Source organism: Physella acuta, unplaced genomic scaffold, assembly GCF_028476545.2.
Source record: "Physella acuta isolate Inbredline_101_S28 unplaced genomic scaffold, ASM2847654v3 ptg002231l, whole genome shotgun sequence".
NCBI lineage: Eukaryota > Metazoa > Mollusca > Gastropoda > Physidae > Physella > Physella acuta.
The window spans coordinates 13,892-31,780 of NW_026733731.1; the positions used below are offsets into that span (position 1 = coordinate 13,892).

Genomic DNA, 17,889 nt, shown 5'->3' on the forward strand with positions numbered 1-17,889 from the left:
GGGGGTGCGGACCGCACCGGGTGTCACCATTTAGCGGGGTGACGCCGAGAACATAAATAGCAAAATATACAGAGAAAAATTATAGGGGTGAGTGTAAATCGAAAGTTTAAGGGGGAAGGGGTACAAATGGAAAGTTTGATGGGTAGGGGGGTGCAAATCGGAAATTGAAAGTTTGTCCACGGGAAGGGTCGCTACGCCTCTGGGCGGTGACACCATTAAGCGTCGCACCGGGTGTAACCCGATCTCGCTGCGCCACTGTTCGGTTACTCCCGTGAGCGCACTTCTGCGTGGCGGCTGAAGTGTGTTCTACCTCACTATTACGGTGAATTATTAACGCACACTTAATGCTTTCATACAGCACGCCATGGTAAGTGATGGGCGATGTGATGTTAAACACATGCCCCGATACATATGATCCAAGCGCAGGCTTTGTTTTAAATTAAATCCGTTTTAGAAGAAAACGGGCAAGCGTATATATATATATATATATATATATATATATATATATATATATATATATATATATATATATATATATATATATATATATATATATACATATATGCAATATATATACTTATACATTTTTATTGTATAGAGATTACTTAATAGCAAGTAATGTAACACATTAATCAACAAGAGATGCTATATATGTTTTATAATATTATTTAGAAATAATGCATTTGAATATATATATATATTTATATATATATATATATATATATATATATATATATATATATATATATATATATATATATATATATATATATATATATATATATATATCAATATATATATATATATATATATATATATATATATATATATAAAATTAAACCAACACGTTTTAATGATGTAATTTGATGTTTTTTAATAACATATAGCTGATATGCGATTTTCTTTAATGCAGCATTAAGCTTGAATGTAATTTGCAGTTTAAAAAGATGTGTTACGGGAAGATTGTCGTACTTATAGTGTGTAGCAAACCTTTTTGTTTTATTTTATGATTTTAATGTGGGAAACCACTAGTCTTTCAAGTTACTTTTTAAATCGTAGTTTCAGCAGCTATTATTTAATGCACGTTATCATGAAATCTATTTTAATTAGGCTTTTAGCTGACCTCGTTTCAGATCCGGTTTCGCTTATAAAATACAAAGCATACTGACAAATTACGTTTCTTTCAATTTACTTTGCTGAGAGTTATAGTGTTTGTGGTACTATGGAATAAATAATAACATCTTTGTTTAGCTCATTAAACTTTAATCTAAATGTGAGTAGTTTGATTTTGATAACACTACTTTTATGGAGTATTGAAATTGAATTCACATTTCAACAGACGTAAGCATAAAATCTTGCTAAATATATTTTACATACGAAATTCAAAATTATTAAAAAATGTTAATGTTGGTTGATATTATAGATTATGCAGTGTTAAAGTACTTAAACTATTTCCACCTGTTTATATAGGTTAGTGCGGTAAAAAATATCACACGTTTATAAAAGCTGCATTGGTAAAGATAATGTCCTTCCATTAGGTAACCTGCTTTCAAGTGACATAGAAGCTCACTACAACAACGCTAAGGAGCATGGGAATCTTAATTTATTTGATGTGCAGTCTATGGATCACGGCCACTTATCAAAGGGACATAAATATCTACAGTTAGAACATTTTCTGTCTATATACACTTGTATATATATATATATATGCAGCTAGTATATATATATATATATATATATATATATATATATATATATATATATATATATATATATATATATGTGTGTGTGTGTGTGTGTTTGTATGCTTTTTATATATTTTCTTATATTACCTAGTAAATGTAATAATAAAATGAATTACAAGTATTTTCACACATACACTGTAGCACAGACACAGATCGTTATATATATATATATATATATATATATATATATATATATATATATATATATATATATATATATATATATATATGCATACTGTATGTTTATGAATAAATAGTGTCTTGCGGTAAGTTCTAATGGAAGTTCATTTTTACAAATTACTAGTCAGAATATCTGTAAATTCCATCTTCGACACAGGTAACACGAATAATCGAATCTATAAACTTTATAGAATAAAGTATTTTGATATTTCTGACTATGTCCCAGGCATTTGAATCACCAACACACGTCTTACGTAATCGAGCGCATTTTTATCATCCACACGTCTCACTGTTTTCACCAAGATGTTTGTCTTACATTTCAGTCCATTCAAAAATTATCAAGCTCACTTCTTCCGATCTGTAAAAAAGCAACTAATTCCTATACCGTTGAAATTCCTCATTTTATTCAAATAATGTGTTATATAAAAATCGGGGTAGGCCTAATAAACAATTTATTTATATCAACTTGAATAGGCCTACATGCACATAAGCTTTCACAACGAGACCATATGGCCAAGAGATAAAGTGTTCGAAAGCTAGCCCGATTTTCTTGATTTCGGATAAATGTTCGGATTGCGAAAACGTTCAGGTGTCCATTCAACTCTGTTCTTACCCCACTTTCTTCATCTGCAATACGAATCATTTATTCTGAAATTGGAGATTGATAAGAGGCCTTCAAACGTTAATGTATATGTTATTTATTCATTTCATAAACTCAACCCTGTTCAAAATATGCGTTATTTAACCGTGTTCTTTTTCTTCTTCTTCGTTCTTAATTTTTAGTGTTGGAAGAAATCGAGCCTTATCTGCCCGAGGGTTTGAACTCGAGACTTTTTTTTTCGAATTTATCTACCATGAGTTTTTGTTGCCGACTCGACTACGCCTTAACTGGTTATGCGCCATTGAGGCCATTGACTCCGATTTCAGCCTGCTTTTCTTTTTGGATTTGCTACCATAGGCAGCACTTGTCTGATTTTGGAGTTGTCTCTCCTAGAAGAGTGGCTGTCCCCAGCTAACGAGCCTCATCTGCCCGAACTCGAGACTTTTCGGTTTAGCAACCATGAGCTTTACCGACTCGACCACGCCGACCCCATTTAATCGTCGAATAGACTGAACGTTTGCGAACAATTTGTCTGCATTTCCTACTTGTTTATTTTTAGTGTGCCAAGGGTATGGTTGGTTACATTATGCTGGACAGTGCTACAACCTACAAATGACAGTAAAAAAATCATGGGAAGAAGCACAAACATTTTGTTCTAATATTGGCGCCAACCTCGTCAGTCTTACATCCAGAGATGAAGTTGACTTCTTAAACGAACAGGTATTTGAGTTTTGATTACTTATTAACTTGTGGAACTTTTTGAAGCCTAATAATTGGTTTCAATATTTATTAGTTAAGTTTGACTTCAGTTATTTGACGCAGACACGTGCGACGTTTGCCAATGCGGTTTTTCATGTCATGCTAAATTTAGAATCTTATAATTTTAAGTAAGTTCATTATAATGAAATAAAAAAAAAATGTCAATCATTAAATAATGTGAAATTATTATTTTCAGGGTATAGAAAATGTATGGATTGGTTTATATAAAACTGGGACGAATGAAACATGGAAGTATGTTGCACTTGTGTATAACTTGAATACATTTTAAGTGTTGTTATTTAACTTAGAAGATACGTTTACGTACATACGCTGAATGAACAATGATTATAGTGTATACATCTTGATGTTTAAGTGTACCAGTCAACTAAATCCCTGCTTTTTGGTACTTCAGGTGGGTTGATAAATCAGACGTGAATCTCAAACTATGGGACGTTGGTCAGCCTGGAAGTATTGAAGAAGACTGTGGAGTCGCTTATTCATTTGGTTGAGTATTTGTTATTCATCTTTACTTACAATCAATCAATCAATCTATCTATCTTTCAATCAAAAATCTGTTAATCAAGATATTACTTTGTTTATCACACACAAAAACGAATAAAATAACTCGCATTCAAGCCTTATTAAAACTTCAACATTTCAGACAAGTGGCATGATTACCCCTGCTTCCATCGTAAATCATTTGTGTGCAAGAAGGCGGCCAGAGCAATTCCTCTTATCCTGTGGAAGAAATATCTCAGTCCTGCGGCTACAAACACGAGGGCTGTGACGACACCACGAAGTGAACTGGCAACTACAACTAAGACATCAACCGCAACACTACCAAGTCCAACAACTACCACTAAGACAGCAATCGCAACTCTACCCAGACCAACTACTACCACTAAGACATCAACCGCAACACTACCCAGTCCGACAACTACCACTAAGACATCAATCGCAACTCTACCCAATCCAACAACTACTATTAAGACGTCAATCGCAACACTACGAAGTCCAGCATACACAAGCATAAGTCAATCAGGTATAACATTATTCCTTACAAAAACATTCAGTACAACACGTACTAGTGAAGATCGATAACTAAGCTATTCAATAATAACCATCAAATTCCAATTCCGATGCTGTTACTTCGAATAGTAGAAGTTATACATTGATTTGATATCCATGGTTGTACCCCAAGCTTCTCAAATCACGAAACAACGTATGTAATAGCGCAAAATCACTCGTCAAAATGTCACACCAAGTTTAATTAGTACTTTTTACGTATCAGTCGTTTCACAAATTATATCATGCACTTTTCTTCGATCGGTTAAAAAAAAATAAAACAAACAAAAAAAACCATTCCTGTACCGTCGACGCTTTGCATTTGATTGAAAAAAATATGAAATCTAAAAGTAGTTTGTATTGAACTTTACCACACAATTTATTTATATAAGCTTATGTATATAGGTAGGCCTATATGCTGTCAAAACTGAGCTGTCTGTCAAAAGAGATAAAACAATCGATAGCTAGCACGTAGGTCTCTAGTTCGGATCACTGTTCGGTCAGTGACTGTACATATTCCACAAGTCCACCCAGCTCTACTTGGTACCTGACTCACGCTAGGAATTGCAAAAACGACTTGGTATAGATTTAACATTCATTACCTTTCTATGCGAGGTCAGGAAACATCTAAACTCTACTCCGTCTGATCGTATGGATCATATATATATATATATATATATATATATATATATATATATATATATATATATATATATATATATATATATATATATATATATATATATGTTCCAAAACATGAACTTTGCTTTATAGGCCTCCAAACGTTACTGCACGTTATTTATTAATTATGTAGATTCAATCTATTAAACATATGAATCACCTTAACGAACTGCAATCATATCTTCAAATGGATTGTGTTTATATATATATATATATATATATATATATATATATATATATATATATATATATCTGCAATTATTAATTCTTTATTCTCAGAATGCCCAGGGTCAGATTGGTTAAAATATGGCGGAAAGTGCTACAATCTACAAAATTCTACTAAAACATGGCAAGAAGCACAAACATTTTGTTCTAATTTTGACGCCAACCTTGTCAGTCTCACTTCGAAAGATGAAATAGCTTTCTTAAATAAACAAGTAATTGAGTTTTGATTTTTTAAATTGTTTGTTACATGCGTTAGCGTGTTCATTGTTATCAAAATATTCATAGTTAAGTTTCACTCCAGCTAGTTAACTCCTAAAATAGAGTCGTAATGTTATGTTTGTATTTAATTTTCAGGGCATAAAATATGTGTGGATTGGTTTACACAAATCTGGGACGAACGATACCTGGAAGTATGATGCACTTTTTTATCTTCCTAAATAAATATATTAGTTCTTAATTTAAATGCAATTGTATCGATTGTTTAATATATACAATATAAGTTGCATAAACAATGATTATTGTGTATACATCTTGATGATTAAGTGTACCAGTCAACTAAATCCCTGCTGTTTGGTGCTTCAGGTGGGTTGATAAGTCAGACGTGAATCTCAAACTATGGGACGTTGGACAGCCTGGTAGTATTGGAGAAGACTGTGGAGTCGCTTATTCATTTGGTTGAGTATTTGTTATTCATCGTTACTTACAATCAATCAATCAATCTATCTATCTTTCAATCCATTAATCAAGGTAGTACTTGTACATTTAATAACTCAAAAAATTAATGAAATAACTCGAATCAAAGCCGTATTGAAATTTCAATATTTCAGACAAGTGGCATGATTACCCCTGCTTCCATCGTAAATCATTTGTGTGCAAGAAGGCGGCCGTAGCACTTCCTATTATCCGCTGGAAGACATCTCTGAGTCCTGCAACTACAAACACGAGGGCGTTGACAGAACCACGAAGTGAACTAGCAACTGCAACTAAGACATCAACCGCAACACTACCCAGTCCAATGACGACCACTAAGACATCAATCGCAACACTACCAAGTCCAGAATATACAAGCATAAGTCAATCAGGTATTACACTATTCCTTGCAAAAACATTCAGTACAAAACGTACTAGTGAAGATCTATAACCAAGCTATTTAATAATAACCATCCAATTCCATTACCGATGCTGTTATATTATCAATTATTAATTGTTTATTCTCAGAATGCCCAGGGTTAGACTGGTTAAAATATGGCGGAAAGTGCTACAACCTACACACTTCTAATAAAACATGGCTAGAAGCACAAACGTTTTGTTCTAATTTTGACGCCAACCTTGTCAGTCTCACTTCGAAAGATGAAATTGATTTCCTAAATAAACAAGTAATGGAGTTTTGATTTTTTTTATTTGTGTATTACATTTGGTAGTGTGATCATTGTTATTATTATGTTCATGTTTATGTTTGACTTCAGCTAGTTATTTCCTAAAATAGAGTTGTAATGTTATGTTTGTATTTAATTTTCAGGGCATAAAATATGTGTGGATTGGTTTACACAAATCTGGGACGAACGATACGTGGAAGTATGATGCAATTTTTTATCTTCCTAAATAAATATATTAGTTCTCAATTTAAATTTAATTGTATCGATTGTTTTAAAAGTAAAGTTACTCTTTCAAACTTGACTGTATATGAGGCAAGGGAAGTAGAGTTCACTTGTTTCTGTGACCTCGGTATATGAAGAGATAGTGTGGTCAGCACTAAGTCCATCCGCCTTTACTTTCCCTAACGTGAGTTAGGTACACATCAGAGCTGGGTGGACTCAGGGACGATCTGCTGACTTTAACCGGGGTGGCAGTCCAGATCTCTATCGCTAGACCACTCCGTCCCTTATCGATTGTTTTACGTATACAATATAAGTTGAATGAACAATGATTATTGTGTATACATCTTGATGATTAAGTGTACCGGTCAACTAAATCCCTGCTGTTTGGTGCTTCAGGTGGGTAGATAAGTCAGACGTGAATCTCAAACTATGGGACGTTGGTCAGCCTGGAAGTATTGGAGAAGATTGTGGAGTCGCTTATTCATTTGGTTGAGTATTTGTTATTCATCAGTACTTACAATCAATCAATCAATCAATCTATCAATCAATCTTATAATCAAGTTAGTACTTATACACTTAATAACACTAAAATTAATAAAATAACTCGCATTCAAGCCTTATTAAAACTTGAATATTTCAGACAAGTGGCATGATTACCCCTGCTTTCATCGTAAATCATTTGTGTGCAAGAAGACGGCCACAACAAATCATATTGTCCAGTCTACGACATATATGAGTCGTGTAACTACAAACACGAGGGCTGTGACAGCACCACGAAGTGAACTACCAACTTCAACAAAAACATCAACCGCAACACTACCCAGTCCGACAACTACCACTAAGACATCAGTCGCAACTCTACCCAGTCCAACAACTACCACCAAGACATCAAAAGCAACACTACCAAGTCCAGCATATACAAGCATAAGTCAATCAGGTATAACATTATTCCTTTCAAAAATATTCAGTACAACACGTACTAGTGAAGATCTATAACCGAGCTATTTAATAATAACCATCCAATGCCATTACCGATGCTGTTATTATTATTAATTGTTTATTCTCAGAATGCCCAGGGTTAGACTGGTTAAAATATGGCGGAAAGTGCTACAACCTACAAACTTCTAATAAAACATGGCAAGAAGCACAAACATTTTGTTCTAATTTTAACGCCAACCTTGTCAGTCTCACTTCGAAAGATGAAATTGATTTCTTAAATAAACAAGTAATTGAGTTTTGATTTTTTTTTTAATTGTGTAACATTTGGTAGCGTGCTTATTGTTATCAAAATGTTCATGGTTATGTTTCACTCCAGCTATTTAACTCGTAAAATAGAGTCGAAATGCTATATTTGTATATAATTTTCAGGGCATAAAATATGTGTGGATTGGTTTACACAAATCTGGGACGAACGATACGTGGAAGTATGATGCACTTTTTTATCTTTTTGGATAAATATATTAGTATTTTTATTCAATGGTATCGATTATTAAACGTATACAAGTTGAATGAACAATGATTATTGAGTATACATCTTGATGATTAAGTGTACCGGTCAACTAAATCCCTGCTGTTTGGTGCTTCAGGTGGGTTGATAAGTCAGACGTGAATCTCAAACTATGGGACGTTGGACAGCCTGGAAGTATTGGAGAAGACTGTGGAGTCGCTTATTCATTTGGTTGAGTATTTTTTATTCATCTTTGCTTTCAGTCTATCCATTCACCAATCCATCAAATGAAAAGCTAATAAGTTAAGTACCGTTCAAAACATGTTGACGAATGTTCACATATAAGTATCACATCGTATGCTTCTAATTTCTTTTAAATTTTGAAACAATTTCTGAAAAAAACGAAAGTCGTTATTTATTTTTTTATTTCAAGAACCGCGCGTTAAATTGAGTACAAACTCAGTTAAGAAGAAGAACTATTATATTTAAGTGTAAGATTGCTTTACTTGATTGCCTTTATTTCATGACTGACCTCCAATAACTGCAAGCAGTATTTTCTCTCTGATTTCTAAAAAATAAAACGATTTTCGACTCGGTTCTATTCTATTTGTAGAATGTAAGTAAAATAAAATCTAATTTAAAAAAAATCCAAAATCGGTCGGACTAGAAGTGCCGTCTACATTACTGTTGTATAATTAAGTATTTAAAATGCAGGGGAGATTAATCCAACTTTATTTATGCACATATTTAGTTGGTTAATTTACACATTTTAAAGTAAAGTGAACAAAGAGGTGTTATGGGTCAGTTGTAGCTTAGATAGAGATAGGTTAGAATAAACTAGAATTAGGGGAGAGAGCGTGTGTGAGTTGAGTTTACCCTAGAGTGTTGTTTACCCTGGTGTGTTTATGTATTGTTATCCCAAGGCTGAATGCGGTATAAAAGTTGGAGTGAATGGTTGTCAGGGTAAGTTTGTTGCGGTTAGGGCGAGGGCAACCCTGTAACCTTGAAAGTGAAACTAAATAAAAGTATACTATATGAGTCACAAATAGTTGTTGAGTTGAATCGAACCCGGGCTTAACAAGAGGGGTTAAAACTACACAAAAGTTCAATGCTTCGAAAATTAATGATTTTAAATTTTAAATTTTTTCTCTAGTGTCAAATAAAATAAACGTGAAGGTATTCTTATTTCATACTTTAATATTTAAAAATCAGAAAATGATTAACATAAATCGAATTAAAATCTTATTAACATTGAACATTTCAGACAAGTGGCATGATTACCCCTGCTTTCATCGTAAATCATTTGTGTGCAAGAAGACGGCCACAACAAATCCTATTGTCCGGTCTACGACATCTCTTAGTTCTGCAACTACAAACACGAGAACTGTGACAACACCACGAAGTGAACTAGAAACTACAACTAAGACATCAATCGCAACACTACCCAGTCCAACAACTACCATAAAGACAACAACAGCAACAAAACCAAGTACAGTAACTACTACTAAGACATCAATTGCAGCACAACCAAGGACAACAACTACTACTAAGACATCAACCTCAACAAAACCAAGTACAGCAACTACTACTAAGACAACAACCTCAATACTACCAAGTACAGCTACTACAATTAAGTCATCAACCTCAAAACTACCAAGTACAGCAACTACTACTAAGACATCAACCTCAATACTACCAAGTACAGCTACTACCATTAAATCATCAACCTCAACACTACCAAGTACAGCAACGACTACTAAGATATCAATCGCAGCACTACCAAGTACAACAACTACCACTAAGACATCAATTGCAGCACAACCAAGTACAGCAACTAATACTAAGACATCAACCTCAACACTAACAAGTACAGCAACTACCATTAAGTCATCAATTGCAGCACAACCAAATACAGCAACTACTACTAAGACATCAACCTCAACACTACCAAGTACAGCAACTACCATTAAGTCATCAACCTCAACACTATCAAGTACAACAACTACATCACCAAGACCAGCTACAAACATAAGCACTATGACAACACCATCCATTCAAGCAGGTATTATAATCTTCGTTACAGAAACGTTCAGTATCATAAGTAGTACCAAAGTTCGATAAACAAACTGGATATGAACAGTTAATAGCCAAATTTAGAATTTAAATATATTAAATATATGTATATATATACATATATATATATATATATATATATATATATATATATATATATATATATATATATATATATATATATATATATATATATATATATATATATGTATATATATATATATACATGCAAACATATATATATATATATATATATATATATATATATATATATATATATATATATATATATATATATATCTCATGAATACAAGTTTCTGAAAGCTTGTTAACACTATTGCCATGTTTAAATTACTAGCAGCTGATTTATGTCCAAGCGCGGATTGGGTTTATTTTGCTGGCAGCTGCTACTACTTCGACGCGACAGAAAGAACTTGGAGAAAATCTCAGAAAATTTGCTCAAGGTTTGGGGCGAACCTCGTCATCTTAGACTCACAAGAAGAGATTGATTTTCTTAACAGTAAGGTAAGCATAAGGGGTCACCCATTTATGTCATACACACATTGGGGGGGGGGGCGGTCTGAGAACAACTGAATTTTGCTGACGTGTGCGGATTTTTAATTTAGAATTAAGTGGACGTTTATGAACGGGGGTGGGGGGGGGGTCTAACATCCAAACAAAATTGTGGACGTCATAAATGGATGACCCCCTAACATTTCGGTAACCTGGTTATTAGCAGTTTCAAACCATAGAAACATTTTATCGCTAGGTAACTCAGGCATGTGCTGATATTTTGCGTAATTTTTTAAAATTTTTTTTCGATTTAAACAAAAAAAAAACCCATACATTTTAATACATTTGTTAAATGATGCACTTAGCATTGTGTATTGCATTATGTCGTGGTAACTTACATACAAACGGTTGATAATAACCGGTTAACATACAATGTATATTTGTCCATTTCCAGGGTTTTGGTTATCTATGGATAGGTTTACATAAACCCAAGTTTAGCGATCGTTGGCAGTATGTATATATTTACATTTGTATTGTATTACATATATATATATATATATATATATATATATATATATATATATATATATATATATATATATATATATATATATATATATATATATCGTTGGCAGTATGTATATATTTACATTTTTATTTATTGTATTACATATATATATATATATATATATACATATATATATATATATATATATATATATATATATATATATATATATATATATATATATATATATATGTTATATAAATGTTATATATATATGTTATATATATGTTATATATATGTATATTTATATAATACATATAGTTAATTTAATATACATGATAAAATAACTGTGCAGTTAAGTCTGGTTTGTTTTGATTACAATGAAAGATCTCTATAGCCTCTATAATTACAGGTGGGTTGATCAGTCAGCGATGAAACTTGTCCGTTGGGATTTCGACCAGCCTGGGAGAACGGGCGAAGACTGTGGCGTAGCTTATTCATTTGGTAAAGTTACGGTTCTTGCTTTTAAATTCATTCTATTTCAATCTTTAAATTAATGGATTGAATAATACCAGAAAATAATTTTAACACAGTATAACTGTAAACTTCCCTTTTCGAACCTGATGATTAATAAGGGCAAGGGATGTAGATTCGAACTCGAGACTTCCGGGTTAGCAGTCTAGCTCTCTACCGTTAGGCCGCGCTGTCCCTATTGTAACTGTATTGTAGCATAATAAATATATAATCCTACTCTACCTATATTTTAAATTATTTTGTTGTAATTGAGTTCTGCTATAACTTGTCAATCTTTTGGTTTTTTTTAATTTATTTTTAAAGCAGTAATGACATGGTAGTGCCATATTTGTAAAACATACAACAATCTGTTTTTATTTATGTATATGGGATAGTATATTGGTTTGCCATATGCAAGACCGACACGTGTTTTTCTTTTACTGCTGAGTATATTGACCAAACTAAATATTCAGCAAGAACAACAAATAAAATAGCACAATTATTGCATCATATTGTGTGTGAATTACGCATATCTAGTTCTGTCAAAATCAATTTTGATTCCTAAATTAAACATGCATCTTTTTCTCCATGTATCAATTAAAGTGCGTTCAAAATACGAAAAGTTTATGTAAGAAGTACCATTTCTTTTAATGTATTGCTTAGTTAAATGTTCCTACCTGTATATGTTCTAAGCAATGAGACTTAGACTAAGATTATGTTTTATATTTGCCAGATCAATGTAACGATTATACTTGCCTAACGTTGTTACAATCCCATGTCTAAGCAATGAGACTTAGACTAAGATTTTTTTTGTTTTTTTATTTCCCAGATAAATGGCACGACTATTCCTGCCAGGCAGAGAAAAAAATGCTTTGCGAAAAAGTTGTCTCTGCAGTCCCTATTGAACAGATTCCAGATGTAGACGTTGGTGTTCCGACTAGCAATGACGTAGCTGGAACTACCAACAACCGTGGGTGTACAGTTTCATATACTTACAACATTTTTGTTTCAAATATTAACAAAAATTATTCATAGAATGTGTAGTATTTTTTTAAAGTATGTCATTTTATATAACTAATTCGTTTTTTTTCCTTAGTGCCATAGTATAAAATCAAGAACAGTATTTGCCAGTTTTTTTATTATCTTATTAAAATTGGTCTAAAAATATAAGCATAAGAAATGAAATCTAAATATCGTCATTAACGATTAATTAAGAGATGTGCAATGCCATTAAATAGTAACCTGAATAGTAAAAGAAGTTTCAATTGTCCCAAGTTTTTAAAACTCGTCCTTAGAAAAAAGTGTAAAGCTTTATAATTAAAGAACATTAATTAAGCGGTATGTATGTGAAAAGACTGATCAGAAGAAAGGGGCTGGTCAGCAAGTAAATATTTTTTCTTTCTGGTCTTAAGAATTCAGAAACAAATTTAAAATCTATACATAGCTGTTTTTTTTTTAACGTCAGAATATTACATTGTTATTTTTACCACTGATTTTACAAGCAGACTTATGCCCAAGCACGTATTGGTTTTACTTTGCTGGCAGCTGCTATTATAAGGACGAGAATAAGAGAACGTGGCAGGAATCTCAGGATATTTGCTCGAGTTTCAGGGCGGACCTCGTCATATTAAACACACAAGAAGAGATAAACTTTCTGAACCGTCAGGTAGCCTACATCTTTATTAAGAAACGAATTTTAAACCTAATCTCCGTATACTATGCGTGTTATTTTAAACATATTAGCATGCATAAAGATACGTTATAAACTTTACATTGATTATTCTGATGAGATGATTACATCTGGTTCGAATACAAACATTGTTTGTTTTTCTTAGGGTCTGAGTTATGTGTGGATAGGTTTATATTTACAGACATATAACGACTCATGGATGTAAGTGAATCTCACTCTCACTCTCTGTCTCTTTCTATCTATCTCTCTCTCTCTCTCTCTATCTATCTCTCTCTCTCTCTCTCTCTCTCTCTCTCTCTCTCTCTCTCTCTCTCTATATATATATATATATATATATATATATATATATATAATATAATATAATATATATATATTTTTTTTAATTCTTTAACATAATATATATATATTATATTAAATATTCATGCTTATAAATATATAAATAAATAAAATAAAATACACAACTAAATTAATAAATAAATACACACATAAATAAACAAATAAATAAATAAATAACTATATATATATATATATATATATATATATATATATATATATATATATATATATATATATATATATATATATATAAAGATAAGAATTAATTGAATTATCTTATAATTAGTTTTTGCTAGCTATTATTATAAAGTAAGGTTACAATAGAAGAATACAATCGTTTACCAGGTGGGTTGATAAGACTGCCATGAATCTCACACGATGGGACGTTGATCAGCCTGGTAGAAGTGGAGAAGATTGTGTTGTTGCTCACACGTTTGGTGAAGTTTTTGTTTGTTTTTTATTTGTATGTGTTGTTTTTTTTTTTTTTTTTGGAACGTTCGAGCTAAGTGATGCAAGAATCGAATTTAACATTTAACTCTATTCATAGCAAACGTTCATAAAAAACGGCTATATCAAAGCCTTTTGTGATAATATTTGTAAAAATGCAGTGAGCATTATGATTTGAATTTTTAAAAAAGACATTTTAACAGTTATAGCAAAACAGTTGAACACTGAAATATTCATAGTAAATCAACAGCTGAAATAGAAAATACGGGATTTATTTGAATAGCATAGTTATTCTAAACTCCTAGCATATAAATTATAAAATAATTTTTAAACAATTGTACAAGTATAAATGTATCGTTAATGATTTGTTCGATAGTTTGATAGTGTTATATAAGTGAGCAATAGTACGTGGTCTTAGAATGAACTTTATATGAACAGATAACTGGCACGATTACAGCTGCTCAACAAAGATGAACTTTGTGTGTGAGAGAGTTGTCTCCCCTGATAGCCAGGCTACATATGTTGGCCTTGGTATCCCCACCGGTAGAGACGTAGTAACAACCATAAACGACCGTAGGTTTTCACATTAATACAATATTTCAATAACTGCATACATTTCTTTCTTTTTTTTTTAAATATCAAACTATATTTATATTTATTTCGGCAGCCCAAATTAAAATGATATTGTTAAACCTTGACGATTTTTGAATTGTTTTTATTCATTTTGAATAGCTCAATCATTAGATAAAATAAATCAACTAAATAAGAAAACGAAAAATATCTATAAGTATTATATATATATATATATATATATATATATATATATATATATATATATATATATACATATTTAGTATGTATGATATGTATATGTATAATGTATATGTATATATTATATTATATATATATATATATATATATATATATATATATATATATATATATATATATATTATATATATATAAGTATTCAGGAGGCAATTGTATTTATCTGAAGTAATACACTAATTAATTTTTACTTTTAGGCAATCCTTATCCTGTAGCCGGTAAAGTTGGGTTTACAAGACTCAAGCGGATTTGATTCCGCGGTCTTCACAACACCACTCATCCTGGTTCTTATCTTGTACTTGTCGCTGGTTTTGCCTGGCATTATAGGAAAGGTGAGTCTAACGTTTTAAAATTGTAGTCTATAATTTGATCAATGGATTTTGATTTATGTAGACATCATATAAAGTTATCTTAACAATGTTTGGCGTATTTTTATATATATAATTATATGAATATATATATATATATATATATATATATATATATATATATATATATATATATATATATATATATATATATATAAACATATAAATAAATATATATATAAAACGTATATTTATTGCTTTGTTAGCAATTTTATCTGATAGTGCTATACATAAGAAATAAACAATATTTTTTTATAGATCAACTGTTACTCGATTGTTAACAGTTTATTTTTTTTTTTAGTGCGACAACTAAAGCGAACTATAAGGTAAGTTACATTCAAGTATTGCGTGTATTTTGATAATACATCTTGGCACTCAAATCGCTAAGTTTATCATAATACACTCATACACATGTTTTGTGTTGCCTCTGGTAATTAGTCACATATATTTTTGTTGTGACGAGTGTTTTAAAAAGTGTTGTGTATATGTTTTTTTTTGTTTGGTAAAAATTACATAAATATAATTGATTATAAAACTGCACACGTTAACTAAAGGAACAATGTTTTCAAGAATTGTTTCTCAATATAATTTATTTAATCAAATGCCTTTTATTACCTTACAAGTATTATGATTAGAAGGCAATACTTATGATACAATTTCAATCGTTACGAGTTTGAAAATAATTGTTTATCTATATAATTTATATTTTTAACAAAATGTCATGAAAAGTATATTTTCGATGATGCAAAAAAAGAAGCATCAAATTAATAAAAATTGCAGCTTTTTAAATTTAGCAACAAACTGGGAGAAAGAGATAGAGAAATAGAGGGATATATATATATATTTATATATATATTATATATAATATATACTATATATATATATATATATATAGAAAGGAACTATATAAACATATGTTATGTGTATATAGACGATAAAAATATATTTAGAAAATCGGAAGAGCAGGCTGATTTTCAAAGGAGCGATGATCAAAGCCAAATTGAACTCATCTTCATGGATTAGATATTGTTGAATGTAAGTAGGAAATTAACAACTCTGTGGTTATTTAACTTTTTTTTTATTACACATTCTATAAAAACAGTTTCGCTATATATCCGACAATGAAATGGTCAACTAAATAGGTTGTTTAAAGATTGATTCTGTAATAAAAAAGATTGCTTTTTTCTTGCGATTTTAGTAGCGCAGGTTTGAAAATTGTTCACTTCTCCTAGCCCACGGTTTTAAAAACCAGTAGTGTCTTTTTAGTAAAGATTGGGTTCGGTTTAACTTAAATTGGTAACCTGAGTGAATCACAGGTTGAATAAGTTCTTGTTTGTTTACTCTACAGATTCAATTGTTTTAAGTTTAAACAATGTACATACATAAAAGACTGAATCATTTCGTGTTACTGTTTGCGTCCCGTCTCACTGTTTCAATTTCAAATGTAATGGGACACATTGGTTAAGCAATACTTTGTATTTAGGATATGTAGTCCATTTGGCAAATGCAGTAGAGTTCCCCCTGTTTCTGCGACCTTGGCATATGAAGTAATAGTACGGTCAGCAGAATTACTTTACCTCGCTTTAGTCGAGTACCCATTAGAGCTGGGTGGACTCAAGGATTCGAACTTAAGAGTTCAGGTTAGTGGTCACATTCTGCAACTCGACAACGTCATCGTTACAAAAATATCGACAACTTAAGGGGGCAAGCTACTAAAGATTTTCAATAAAATATCTTACTTGTTGTGTCTCGTTATAGCGTTTTCTAACATTTTATAATAATATTGTGTTGCAAGCGCGCATCGATAATGTAAACTTTATTTATTAAAAATAACAATGTCCATTATTTTTTGTAACAGATTATTTAAAGAAAAAATGTTGTTCCCGAAATAACAGATATCAAGAATAAATGAAAATTATATCCTGTCAAAGAACAATAACACACAATAAAAGTCATAAAAAAGTCATTAAAGGTGTCAAATGATTGTAGGTTATTGCATCAATGAAGTGAAATCTGTAATCACTAGAATATTTTTTAATTACCATCTTACAAATTTGATTAACCCTAGCAAAATGAAATGATTAAAATAAGCACAGAATTGTTTTAATGTGAGATCAAATAATCTTATGAACTTATATATTGTTATTTAATCAGCTAAGTAGCAGTATACTAAGTGGACGCAAACAAATATATTAAGTTCGTTGACTTGTTTTTTATTTAATGTTCTGTAATTTGTTTGATTTTATGTAATAGTACATATTTTTCAATATATGCATCACTGATTTGCTGATCAAGGAAATGTAGTTTCCATA

At 31.1% G+C, this 17,889-nt stretch overlaps 1 protein-coding gene and 1 long non-coding RNA gene across 2 annotated transcripts; both read left to right on the forward strand.

Annotated features, from left to right (window-relative positions):
• The first annotated feature begins 1,122 nt into the window (after positions 1-1,122).
• LOC131932619 (versican core protein) lies at positions 1,123-14,971 on the forward strand. The gene is made up of 18 exons (XM_059289552.1): positions 1,123-1,341; positions 1,539-1,662; positions 3,086-3,246; positions 3,482-3,537; positions 7,251-7,342; positions 7,495-7,791; positions 7,922-8,079; positions 8,223-8,278; positions 8,441-8,532; positions 9,566-10,363; positions 10,733-10,899; positions 11,342-11,397; positions 11,808-11,899; positions 12,738-12,878; positions 13,414-13,574; positions 13,744-13,799; positions 14,280-14,371; positions 14,820-14,971. The coding sequence occupies exons 2-18, from the start codon at positions 1,590-1,592 to the stop codon at positions 14,969-14,971; spliced, it is 2,700 nt and encodes an 899-aa protein (XP_059145535.1). The 5' UTR covers positions 1,123-1,341; positions 1,539-1,589.
• Positions 14,972-15,412: 441 nt separating this feature from the next.
• On the forward strand, positions 15,413-16,613 carry LOC131932617 (uncharacterized). The gene is made up of 3 exons (XR_009384644.1): positions 15,413-15,541; positions 15,879-15,903; positions 16,528-16,613. It is a non-coding gene; the product is annotated as an uncharacterized LOC131932617 (long non-coding RNA).
• The last annotated feature ends 1,276 nt before the right edge of the window (positions 16,614-17,889 follow it).